The sequence below is a fragment of the Syngnathus typhle genome, linkage group LG18, assembly GCF_033458585.1.
Source record: "Syngnathus typhle isolate RoL2023-S1 ecotype Sweden linkage group LG18, RoL_Styp_1.0, whole genome shotgun sequence".
Classification (NCBI taxonomy): domain Eukaryota; kingdom Metazoa; phylum Chordata; class Actinopteri; order Syngnathiformes; family Syngnathidae; genus Syngnathus; species Syngnathus typhle.
This window is the reverse complement of record NC_083755.1, coordinates 8,462,807-8,475,991: the sequence shown is the minus strand read 5'-3', so window position 1 is coordinate 8,475,991 and position 13,185 is coordinate 8,462,807. Positions and strand designations below refer to the sequence as shown.

The 13,185-nt window shown below is 43.7% G+C and overlaps 1 protein-coding gene across 1 annotated transcript; it reads left to right on the top strand.

Moving 5' to 3' along the window:
• Positions 1–4,080: 4,080 nt before the first annotated feature.
• Positions 4,081–6,569, top strand: LOC133143140 (cytochrome P450 26A1). The gene is made up of 7 exons (XM_061264920.1): positions 4,081–4,424; positions 4,515–4,739; positions 4,838–5,119; positions 5,199–5,348; positions 5,423–5,557; positions 5,626–5,772; positions 5,845–6,569. Exons 1-7 carry the CDS (start codon positions 4,236–4,238, stop codon positions 6,181–6,183), a joined length of 1,467 nt encoding a protein of 488 aa, XP_061120904.1. The 5' UTR covers positions 4,081–4,235; the 3' UTR covers positions 6,184–6,569.
• Positions 6,570–13,185: the final 6,616 nt, after the last annotated feature.

The window sequence follows — 13,185 nt, the reverse complement described above, 5'->3', positions numbered from 1 at the left end:
CAGGGTGGCAAAGGTTTTAGTGGAGGGATCAAACGTTTTGACGGGGCACTTAAAGCTTGCACATTCACTCCTATACAATAGCCAAACAGGGCTATAGGACTTTGTCCGGCCCAAATGGATCACAGTTGCAATGACTACTTATTTACGGACAGTCTGGAGGGAGCGTATATATATTTTTCTCCGATTTGGAGCTCTGCTGTGGAATCCCACGTGACACTTTTAACTTGATTTGACTAGAAGTGATCTATCATTTGGCTGGTCCTATTTTACTGTAAACGTGTCTGAGTAAATGTTTATTAGAAAAACAGCGAGCGACCTCATGCTGAACCAGCAGCTTGACACTCCCCTTGACCTCATCTTGGGAATGTACCTCTTGATTTGCACCTCAGGCTATAAACTTGTACATCACGCACAGCTGGTGTAGGCCTCGCCTGGCCTCGCCTCGCCTCTGACTAGATGCCGTGAGTCTTGACAAAACAACAAAGATCTTGACGAGACCTGTTTTCCTTTATTGAACCTTCGTGAGAGATGTATCGAAAAAGTCATTCCGTAATGATTGAACACGGGACTGACATGGAATCGTACAACACAAGGAACTATGATGAACTCGCAGGCATTCCAAATATGGTTTGGCCTTACCTGCAACCGATTATGGAGTTGCAAGGACAGGTTGAGATTTGGCCAACCTTGTCAGGGAACTATTACATTTAATGAGAATTGTTTCTGCCAATAACAACTTGGCAAAGGTTGCGAATGTTAACTCTGGGTTCTGTTCAAGGTCACAAACTTTTACCAAGGAGTATTTGTGCTGACTTTGGTTCTTGTATCTTAATTTGGAAGAATGCTTCCGTTAACTGCTGCACTAATCAGTGTGATAATGATTTGACCCCAAACATCCATCTTAATGGAATATTGGGCAAAAGCTAGTTTGTCATCCTTTCATTTCTGGAATTTTGCACATACTGACCCAGAGGAGGAATTCCGGGAACAATCGGAGAACAGTGAGCAGCAATCAGGCCGTGGTATCAACAGGTCTGAGGAGTTTGTGAGTGGATGAACTTGGTTGAGAGTTCACCAAAGTGTCAGGGTCACTAGCAGGTCAGCAGCACAGGAGCTGCGAGTGGGAGGGGATTGTTGATACAAGCTACAAACATGCCTGCTCACACTGCAGTTGATTGCTGTGATTCTTACTGCCTCTGTGTGCTTTAATGCATGGTTGGTCCACTAGCGGTAGTAGAGGATTAGCGCTCGAGTCGACGACCTGCGAATTTGCCGCTTCGATGAGCGCGTTTGGAAAGGCGCGGTTCTGCCGCAGCTCCTCTGATGCATCAATTTGACAGTAAGACAGTGTGAAAGGGGCTTATGTCATCAGACGGATACAAGAGACTACTAGAAACACATGATGGGACAATGGGTCAATGCAAAATCAATTCAGAGGTCACTCTGGACCACGTGCAGTTAATATTCGGGTTAAGGTTAGAATTTATCATCGTTTTTTCGTGTTTTCATTTCGATTTTAAATAATCTCGCAGTCTAGCTGTTTATAATGATTGACTTTTTCAGATTTATGGGGGACGGCGAAAGGACAGACGTCACCCTGGAGGGATGATTTTTGTAGGGTGTGTCCCACTTGGATAGAAGCCAACTTTGAGACCAGAAGAATGTTAGGTAGGACAGGTGCAGCCAAGATTTTTTTTTTCTGTGAGGAAGTAAGTCAAATTTCTTGGAGATGAACTCTTCAACTATGTGATTCTTTTCTGTTTAGATGTTGGGCATCACAGAATACAAGTGGTAAGCACATCTGTCCTACACTTCTGAGATTCTCTGCATGTTCTCCTCTGAGTACAAAAAAAACATCCGCGTTAGGTTCAGTGCTCATCACTCTAGACCAGACCCGAGCAAAATATGGCTTGCATATTATTTTATTTTATTACTATTTCTCTATTATGACAATCCTAAACAAAACAATGTTTTCTCTATAAAAAAAAAAGTGATAATATAGACATGGTTCAAATGAGCACGTTCACTTGGCATTCCACTTTTTCATGTGGCCCATTTGCAAAGTTTATAGCCGAAGCAACCCCTGCAGTAAACTGTTCACACGTCTTCATGGAAGTGTGAACGGTTAGTCGTCAATACGTGCCCTGTGATTGGATGGCGACTCGTTTACAGCATCTCTCACGCAACTCCTACTAAGATTTCAAATTGTTTTTCATGTTACTAAGCCTAAATCAGTTGACAATTTGTCATTAAAAAAAAAAAAAAAGGGAGGTCTTCCTGCTACTTGGAATGTGTCATTTTAAAATGGACATAATACACACAATCCACTCGAGCCGAACGACTGTTTGGGTTGCGGCGCTACCTTCACACTGGCTTGACCCCTTGAATAAAAACACACAGTGTGCCAGAATAGACAGATCCATGCGTGTAATGAGTCATTGAAAAAGCAGCAGCCAGACTGTCTCACCACTGACACATTGGCCCTGCCGGCCGTGCACACGTAAACACGAGCGCCGCTTCCACCTCAACACTGTCGCCAGCTACATCGGACATGACGGACATTAGCAAATGCAGGACGGGGATATTGAGTCCAAATGCACCCCTCGTTATCATGTGGCATTGTAAGCCGGGGATAACCCTGCGTCTGTAGCCGCTGACCTAAAGTTGAACCCCCCCCCCCCACACAAGCGGATATCATTTTTATAACCTGGACGCACGCGCGGGAAGGGAGAGGGCAAAAGGAGGGTGAAAGAAAGAGGGAGGAAGTGAGAGCAGGTTTAAATCTTCTAAGTTCAATGTTGAAAGTAGACTCCTAAAAAAAGGTGGGAGTCAAGCTAAGGGCGAGCAGATTTCCAGAAAGGGTTTGATTTCATTTGAAATCCTGAAAATAGATGAAGTGAATTCATCTGCAAATAGGCGGCACAGTGGTAGGCCGGTTAGCATGTGTGACTCACAATGTTTGTATGTTCTCTCCGTGCTCGCATGGCTTTTCTTCGGGTACTCCGGTTTCCTCCCACATCCCAAAGACTTGCATGGTAGGCCGATTAGCCAGCCGCTTCAAATTGCCCATGGCTATGTTTGTCTTTATGTGCCCTGTGATTGGCTGGCGACCAGTTCAATGTGTGTGTGTGTGTGTGTATTTATATTATTATAATAAATAATGTAATTGCAAAGATTCAGGAGGACACCTACCTACCATGTCACCCTTTTATAAGGAATAATACTGATAATTGTATTCCGAACAGTGGTGGGATTTTATGATGAATCATATTTCTGTTCAAGATGCTTAAATGTCAACAAGGCAGTGAAAGTGAAAGACTCCACCTTAAATAATTGTGTATGAGCTCTTCATGTTGGCAGGATGCTCTAATGTGTTTATTGAAATATATAAAGCAGGCCTTATAATAATAGAGTCTGATAATAAATAGATGTGACCTCACAGGGAGACTTTAAGTATCAGAAAAAAATATTATTATTGTGATTGACATTTTGGGGAAAAGAGTTCAAATGCGATAAGAAATTGTGATTATCCCGATTGAGAGAAGCAATCCAATGCGTCTTTGTAATTGCAACTCAACATGAGGCTGGAAATAAAAGAAAAGAAAAAAGTGAATGATGGGATTAAGACATTCTCCAGTCCTGAGCCTTTCAATTTGAGTGAAGCATCTGAAAATGTCCTTTGCTCTTGAAAGAAAGCAGCTCTCCCCAGCCAGCCATGCAGCCAGGCAGCCAGCCACCCAGCCAGCCACCCGCAGGCATGATAGCGCGCTGATCCTCCAAGCGGGGCTTAAAGCCAACCTAATGAGTGTGTAAACGAGTTGCCTTATTGCCAACAAAGGGACGCGCTTCTTTTGTCCCGCGGGGAATCATCACCTTTTCTCAGTGAAATCCGCCAAGGATTGTCTGCGTGCAACAGGAGGTAAGGATTAAAAGATGTGCGCTGCATGGCCCTTGGAACAAATGGTGGGGAGACGAGCCGAGCCGAGCCGAGCCGAGCCGACCAGCCAGCCAGTCAGCCAGCCAAGGGGGCGGGGCCGAGCGACACCCACAATTAAAGATGAACTTTGAGTGAACTAATTTATCTGCGGGTGCGGGAGGAGAAGGTGAAAGGCTGCGCGGGCTTCCCGGTTAGCCTATAAAAGGTGCCCAAGGAGCAGCCAGCCGCCTCACTTGCTCGACCGACAGTCACCTGCGCGGAACGGAGCGGAGCGGCGCGCTGCCTACTTTCGACCGACATGGCTCTCAGCACACTGCTGGCTACCTTCCTGTGCACCATCGTGCTTCCCATTCTTCTCTTTCTGGTGGCTGTCAAGCTGTGGGAAGTTTATATGACCCGGGGCAGAGATCCCAAGTGCACCAGCCCCCTGCCTCCGGGCTCCATGGGTTTGCCTTTCTTCGGGGAGACGCTGCAGCTCATCCTGCAGGTAAGCAATTTGCTCCGCGCAAAAGTTCGCCAATATTGACGATGCTTTTTTCTTCTTCTTCTTCTTCTTCATATTCGTGCTGTTGTCCAGAGAAGAAAGTTTCTGCGCATGAAGCGGCAAAAATACGGCTACATCTACCGGACTCACCTATTCGGGAACCCCACGGTGCGCGTGACCGGGGGCGACAACGTCAGGCAGATTCTCCTGGGGGAACACAAACTGGTGTCCGTCCAGTGGCCCGCGTCCGTGCGCACCATTCTCGGCTCGGACACGCTGTCAAACGTGCACGGAGCCTTGCACAAAACCAAGAAAAAGGTAAGAATAGCGCGTTTAATAAACAATTAAAATTTTAGCTTCATCTATGCAATGTAAATATATCAAAATATTAACAAACATAATGGTTTTCTCTCCAGGCCATTATGCGGGCATTTTCCAGGGAGGCCTTAGAGCTCTACATCCCAGTTATCCAAGAAGAAGTCCGAGCCGCGGTGAAAGAGTGGCTGGCGAGGGATTCTTGCGTGCTGGTGTACCCAGAAATGAAGCGTCTGATGTTCCGCATCGCCATGAGGATCCTTCTGGGCTTCGAGCCGGAGCAGATTAAGACCGACGAGCGGCAGTTGGTGGAAGCGTTTGAGGAGATGATCAAGAATCTCTTTTCTCTGCCCATCGATGTTCCATTCAGTGGCTTGTACAGGGTAAGAAGAAGAAAAAAAAAAATGGCGTCTTACCCTGAACCCTACAAATAAATGAAGAGACGGTTCTGTTATTTTTCAGGGTCTTAAAGCTCGAAACTTCATCCATTCCAAGATCGAGGAGAACATCAAGAAGAAGATACAGGAGTCTCAGAAAGACTCCAAACATGGAGATGCTCTGCAGCAACTTATTGACAGCAGCATAAAGAGTGGGGAGACATTTAGCATGCAGGTAACATAACACACCTGACGTTGTTTTTGTTGACCTTTGGGAGAAAAGAAAAATAATATATTTTTTTTTTACAGGCCATTAAAGAGTCTGCGACAGAACTATTATTTGGCGGCCACGAAACCACTGCCAGCACAGCCACCTCTCTGATTATGTTCCTGGGCCTGAACCCTGAAGTGGTGGACAAACTGAGGCAGGAAGTGATTGACAAGGTAATGAATGTCCGGTTCATACTGGAATTTTTCTCATCTTAAATTCTGTCCATCTCTTTTGTATTCAGGAGGAGGTAGGACTGCATCTCCAGAGTCTGAACATTGAGTCTTTGGAGCAGTTGAAGTATACTGGCTGTGTGATTAAAGAGACACTAAGGATTAATCCTCCTGTCCCTGGAGGCTTCCGAGTGGCACTCAAGACATTTGAACTCAACGTAAGTTCAAAAGCATGGCTATTTTATTTCCATTCCGTCCTCACTACTCACGAGTCAACGTTGCCATTCCAGGGGTACCAGATTCCCAAAGGTTGGAATGTTATCTACAGTATCTGCGATACCCATGACGTGGCTGATATCTTCCCCAACAAAGAAGACTTCCAGCCAGAGCGCTTCATGACAAAAGCTTCGACAGACTCCTCCAGGTTCCAATACATTCCTTTCGGCGGAGGTTCACGGATGTGTGTGGGGAAAGAGTTCGCCAAGGTCTTGCTGAAGATCTTTCTGGTGGAAGTGGTCACCAAGTGTCACTGTACTCTATTAAACGGGCCACCCATGATGAAAACAGGACCCACTGTTTATCCTGTGGACAATCTGCCCACTAAGTTTACCCACTATGTTCCAAATTAATCCATGTTTTTAAAGCAGGGTCGTTACAAATCCGGTTTTTACCGAAAAACAAAGCATTTGGAAGCACTCAGGTGTTCAGAGGAATTCATTTGAAAGTTGTTTTTTCTGCAAAGGCCTGTACATACTGTAAATATTTGGAAAACCTTTTATACGATGGTATGGTGGACTTGTGTGTGTGTGTATATATCTATATTTTTAAAAGAAGATCAAACTAAACAAGAGGCACTATTTAGACGTCAAAACACTTTAATCAGATCAGTGGTCTATCTTTAGGATGATGTACATAATGTATGTAGAGTTTGTGATATAACTTTTGTATCTTAACGTCAACTTATTTAAGTGATGCTGAATTGTATTGGCTTTTTATTTAATAAAAAACTTTTGGCGGATAACTTTTGTGGTGTTCCAAATCAAATGGCAATACTAGCAAACATAGAAAAATGTAAAAAAAAACAGATTGCAGGTGGGCCTGACGCCATCCATTCCTTTATCAATAAATTGAGAGGAAAAAGAAAATAAGGAGAAATCTGGAATCCATAGAAGAAGACAAAGCAAAGCAAGAGGGGCTGATGACCCTGGCAGATGATCAGACCGAGGGTGAAACAGAGTTCAGACTGATCAGTTCACTTTCAGCCCACTGAACCAATACAGACCTCCAGTGGAACAGCAGAAATGCTCTACACTGCATCGGTGTCAAACCCGAGGCCCGCGGGCCAGATGCGCCCCGCCAAGACCAATCGTGTCAATACTAACATTATAAATTGTCCTCATTTTTAAAAAATGCTGGGGATTATTCATCATTTTAAAATACACCCCTGGATCAGGGGTGGGCAATCCCGGTCCTGGAGGTCCGCCTGCATGTTTTCTACGTCACCCTGTTGCAACACACCTGAATTAAATGGTCCAATAATTACTAGCAAGGTCCGCAGAAGCTGGTGTGTCCCTCAAGGTCAGACCTCAAATGATATTTTCCCTTCAAGTGTCAATGATTTTCTGCCAGGCCAGGCACAGCAAAGGCATGTTCACTGAACATGTACTTTGGCCTAATTCTCAAGTTGTTTTTCTTTGTGCTGCCATTGTGATTTACCCCCAGCCTCCTTCCGCTCCATGACGACTACCTAGCATTGTACTCTTGTCCATGGCCCATGTTTACGACTGTGCTTCTTGCAATGATTGGATCCACCGATGTTGAACTCTTGCAAGTCATTGTGGATAGGAGTTTCAGCTTAATGCCAAAATTGTGACAGTAAATTGCAGTCGACACCTTTATGTCCTGCAGGTCCCGGCCGGCCCTTGAACGATGTGAGTGAACTTTTCTGAACTTTGCCTCTAATTTTCACTCGAAAGCACATCGGTTTCCTTCCATTGTTCCCTGTCACTCGGTGAGGACAAAAATTTGCAGGGCAAGAGCATTTTGGGGTCAAAATTTGTGACTATTGTCATGAAGTCACAGAAGACCAAGAATGGTCTACAGTAAATAATTGTAAATATAATGCAGGTAAAGCCATTTTTGTTTCATTCTTAGGCTACTCTTGTTTATAACACAAATGTTTCGGGTGAACCCCACAGTTACTATGGATAGCAGCAAGAGTCATAAAGTTTTCAAGCAACAAAGTTTCAGCTATTTTCCCCTTCAAAGGCATTGCTTAAAGATAACAACCCAAAAATGCATATAATCAGACATCTTTCTTTGGAGCACAATGTCTCCGAGTACTCGATTGAATCTAATCTCAGGCAGTTATAGTGCAAGACTACCATTTGATCTGCGGGGTGGAGTATTCCGAATTCTGTCTGTATTGTAACGTGTCAACACAAGTTAACTTGATTAGCATGAATAAGGTCATTGAGACATAATCAATTGATAGCATCAGTAATAGGGAAGCCATTGTAATTCAATTGGAGTGTCAATTCCTAAAAGCACATTAACATGGTGTTTACTGGCTCAATGGTCCCTGCTGTGGACTAATATGAGTGCTCCATAAGACATGCTAATGGTGTCGTTAGCATGGTTGTTAGTGTCTCACTGTGATTATTCATAATTGAAGACTTGAGAGTTGTTGACAAGTTCATCAGGTTAGCTGGAGGTCAGCATCCTGGATGGAGGCTGAGGGGGGGGTTAAACCAACACTTGTGTCTTCCATCATATTACCAAAAGTGTATGTTTATATTTATGCAATTGCCTCTAATCAATACCTCTTCAACAACAATGAGTCTATTATCCCCCCCCGCTTTGCAAGTTATCAAAAGGGTACACCCTTATTTGCATCTCCTTCCATGATTGAACCCCCCCCCCCCCCCCCCCACTCACCACGGCACTTTTTCTTTAAGCTCATTACTGTAGTTAATAAGAAAATTAACCACCTTGTTGGCACTGGCTATATCTTTTCAAGTTCAAATTTACACTGCTATTGTAATGCGGATTCGAGATAGCTCTTTGTTAGCATTGTGACAATGTATTTTGATTTTCACACTTTGTTTCTTATATCACCACAGGCCTCTAATTGACACAGAAGTGGGAAAAATAGATTTGTAATCTATCCTACAATTGCTTAGGCCGACTTTACACATTCAAAGCACATTGCGCTGGGGGGGCTTGATGGAACAATGCCACTTGTCTGGGGAAATCCTCTTTGTCACTCTTGTTGGAGTCAGCAGGGATTGCAGAGTGGAGATTTTTCTGCCTCAAACATACTCGGCCAAGTTCAAAAGTTCAACACAAACTTGAACTCGTGTCAATGAGCCTTGAAGCATGCCGAGGAAGCCGGCAGACTATTCTTGGAAAATAGCAGCAGTTCAGGATGAGATCATGGTGAGGGTAATATGCAATGATCTGATAAAGAGGTCATCAGGGAGGCAATGAAAAACACTCGTGCACAAGTGCAATAAACCAGGGTCAGCAAATACACGTGCAAAGTGCACAACACATTTCTCAATGCCTTGTGAGGAATATCATTATTTTATTTGGAGAATAATCCAGGTGTTCCCAGAACACATCAAACAAACAGTTTAGATTGAATGCATTCTTCTCTGAGAAATGAAAGAAAAATATTTTTACAATAGCAACTACATACTGTCCATTCAAAAAAATACAGTATCTATTTTTTCATATTGGTTTCAGAGTGCATTTCCTCTCATTATTTCATGGATATATATAAATATTAATATATATATTATATATAATATAATAAAAATTGTTATCAGTAGATTTAATCTAAAAGAGACGTTACAAAGCAAAACAATTTTGCATCCTTATTTAAAATGTCATATTGGCTGGGAAAAGATTAGACTTGTGATAAGGTCAGAGAGGTCATGTCAGGGCACCTTTACAAGGTTCCCTGACTTTATTGTGCCTCGGCACCGTCAAAAAGATCTAAAAGACAACAAAAGGAAAAAGACACAGACAACAATCGCTGCTGCTGCCGTTAACGTCTCCCGAGCGTCGTTTACATCCAAACGCCGCACCCTGCCTCATAAACTCCGATAAGACGTCTTATTAAGGTGACACAGTTCCATAATATTCACCAAGAGTCTATTATCAGCCTATTTATTATTCCACCTTTTTTTTTTTTTTTGCGTAATTCAGTACGTGTACATGCATCAACGTATAATTACTGTACTGTTTATTATCCGATGGTGTGCTTGGAGGCCACAGAGAGGGCAGAGGATTTAACACGTCCATGTCACATTTCAGTGCTTTGATGCGGGCGGGCCTTTGTTTCAACGCTTACCCTAATTTAGCAGTCCTGACAAAAGACAAATAAAATCCACGCACGCTTTTAAGTTTATGGACATTCACTGAGTTTTCAAATCGCATCCACCGCTCTGAGTTGGTTGGATGTTATAGTTCTAATGATGATCATTTTCCAAGACCAATCAAATGCAACTCAGATGTATTTATTATTGGTACACTTGAAACTAGCAAACTGCACATGCAATCAAAGTGTTATTATGGGATAGTGGTCCGAGTATTTAAGAGGGAGCTTGAAACAATTCCAAGAAATGCCTGTGTTGCCATCGCAGGTTACCACAGAAACATGCACCTGTTGGTCTTTAGAAGAATCCCATATTTATGGTCAGTCAAATTTGGGGAAGTGCTCAGATACTCCATGACTGCATGTGAATTTGCGGAGTTGACTAATGAAGCAAAGCAAAGTATGGGCGAAAACACAGAGTAGGCGTGAAAGAATGCTGGAGGCCTGGAATGCATTTAGAGGTTACCCTCGAAAAGATTCGCTCCTCAGGGTGGAAGGGCAGCCTGGTGACACACACCAAGATGGAAAACAAGTCTGGTGTAGGTTCAGAAAAGGTGCAGCAGACACATGGGAGTCATATACGGCCATTTTGGCAAATCTCTGTCTTTCTGATTCTGAATTTCAAGTTGCTTCAGGTTGCTGGTGGAGATATTTATGTCTTTAAAGAATTGGCTTATTTTTAACAGTATTATAGTTGTATAGCTGCTAGCTAGTTGTTTTGTTTTGCAGCAGTAGCAATACGCTAAATGTCAGACTGAAAGGGGGGAAATACAAATTTGAGGTCCAGACATTGGAGAAGTTCAGAGCTGGCACAAGACGTGTTCTTCCTTTGCACCGGCCAAGATTTTGCATTTGGTGGGACCGCCCTCTCATACTATGCAACGGTGAAGGAAGGGAACCCCAACCGCTGGCATTCGGTGGAGACGCATTATGGTTACAGGTGTGACTGAGTCACAATTTCACACACACACAAAGTCACATCTAGCTGCAAAGCCAGCCACCCACCCACTTATAAAAATTCCCATTTGTGTAAACACATTTTTCCCCTCTGTTGACTTAGTGTTTTCCCATGATTAATCATATTGACGAGTTTGTACTTGTTACTGTCAAGTGTCAGCTTTTCTGTAGATGAGTAAACGTGATTGACAGAAAGAGGGCCGTAGATGGATTTTTTTTTTTTTTTTTTGGGTCCTGTTATGTAAAGACAGTTGCTTCCTGTATGGCATATGGGAATGTCTCACATTTATGTTAGACACATCCACACGTCTGCACGTACTGTCATTGTTGTCGTCCTCTACTCCGTTGTCCTCAACCTTCTCAAATATGACAGCTCGGGAATTTCACAGAACACTCATAGGTTAGTCGTGTGACCAAGAGAGCCCAGCTGTTGAAGATGACGGAGGAGACTCTGTTGTGGATCTGTTTGTCAGGAAGTCCAAAAGCCTGTTCCCCATTCATGGACTCGTCCAAATGTAGAGCTTTGGCACCAGAGTCTGTTAGATATTGATGTTAAGCTACCTTTTTGGAACGTGGGAGGAGACCTGGAGAATATGCCAACTCCAATGCAGGAACGATGGAGCTTGAATTTGACCCTTTGACCTCAGCATTTCATCTACTACTAATATGAGCTGTCCTTTTGACCTGTCAATCAAGTTTCTGTGGAGGAGGGACTTCTCTGTCATGTTTTGAGAGTGTGTTTTTGTTAATTTGGCCTTGTGAGTCCTGTTTTTCTCATCTCTTTAAAAAAAAATAATAGTTTTAACCCCTAACTCAATACCGGACAGTGGGTGGTCAGTGAGGGGGACCAGTAAGTTTATGGGGTGGGGTGGGGGCATGGCCACCCCCTGGTGGTGTTATTGTCAGCTTCCATCGCCACCACTCGAGTGTAGCAGTGGTTGGCCTGTTTGTGTGAGCACCAAAATGTGTCCCTCCATGATACTTTATGAGGAATAGCCTTTCGAAATAATAACAGAGGCTTCCTATTCGCTCACATGCATGACTGGTGTCATTTTGTTGTCTAGTTTGGTCTGCTGACTTCCTGACACTGTCGAGACTTATAAACTAAAGGAATGGAGTCTAGCAGCATGTTTGCTGTCAAGTTAAAACGCACTCAAAGACTTTTTGTTGTGTAGATATTTGAAAACATTTGTCTGGGTTGCACAAGATTTTAAAACGAACACACACATTCATGAGATCATCTTATTTGTCTGTCCCGTGCACCTTTCCATCCATCCATCCATCCGTCCGTCCATCCATCCATCCATCCATCCGTCCGTCCGTCCATCCATCCATCCATCCATCCATCCATCCATCCATCCATCCATCCATCCATCCATCCATCCATCCATCCATCCATCCATCCATCCATCCATCCATCCATCCATCCATCCATCCATCCATCCATCCATCCATCCACCCACATATCCATCAATGTTGCGAGTAGCAGCACAGGGCACAAAGTGTGTGAGTTGTCGTAAAACGGCGTGATGAATCTACCTAATTAATCAGACTTGTCAGTGTGAGAATGAACTATTGGCCTTTAATGAGCAATAAATACAGGTTAGCAGGACAGAGGTTGACCACAGGTCTTCTGTGTGTTTGTGCAGTAGTGCATGCGTGGGTTGGACCGCCCTCATTAGACACAAATCACGATTGTTCCTCATCTCATCATGTATGAACCACAATCAAATCTGTTCAAGTGCCCACTACAAATAAATTTGGATGAGTTCTTTTTCTTTTGACTGGTTTTCCAGCTGGATCCTTCTCCCCATCTCATCTGTCCGTGCCTGTCTTGGCAAGACCTTTTAGCCCGGGGAACGGCTCAAGCCTCAGTCCTACCTCCCACTGAGATGACAGGGTCAAAAGCGATTCCACCCAGGAAGTGATTTTACGCCTTTCACACACACGTGTGATGGTTACATATGAAAACACGACATTATAATTGTGAGTCAATATCTCGGTCAAATGTTTGGAATGAACGAGGCGGTGAGGATGAAAGTCCTGCAGAATGGAAAGAAACGAGGGCAGAGAGGAGCAATACGTAATACCATCGACCTCTGACTGAACTCACAAGTGAACTTCTGCCTCCATGTACTCTCGTTAACCTGAGTCCGTGTCTCTGGCTGTCACACACACACACACACACACTGGCCTATACATCTACTTCCTGGCTTCGCTGCCAGTTGGACTCATATTCTTCCCGAATGTTGCATTGAAAATGCAAGCAGGTGTGAAAGGAGGCGTCATGGCT

What these genes read in the sequence shown, in the direction of transcription:
- LOC133143140 (XM_061264920.1), top strand. Translation starts at nt 4,236, where the DNA reads ATGGCTCTCAGCACACTGCTGGCTACCTTCCTGTGCACCATCGTGCTT. An exon ending in CGCTGCAGCTCATCCTGCAG is followed by an intron (nt 4,425 to 4,514) that starts GTAAGCAATTTG and finishes GCTGTTGTCCAG; the next exon opens with AGAAGAAAGTTTCTGCGCAT. An exon ending in CATTCAGTGGCTTGTACAGG is followed by an intron (nt 5,120 to 5,198) that starts GTAAGAAGAAGA and finishes GTTATTTTTCAG; the next exon opens with GGTCTTAAAGCTCGAAACTT.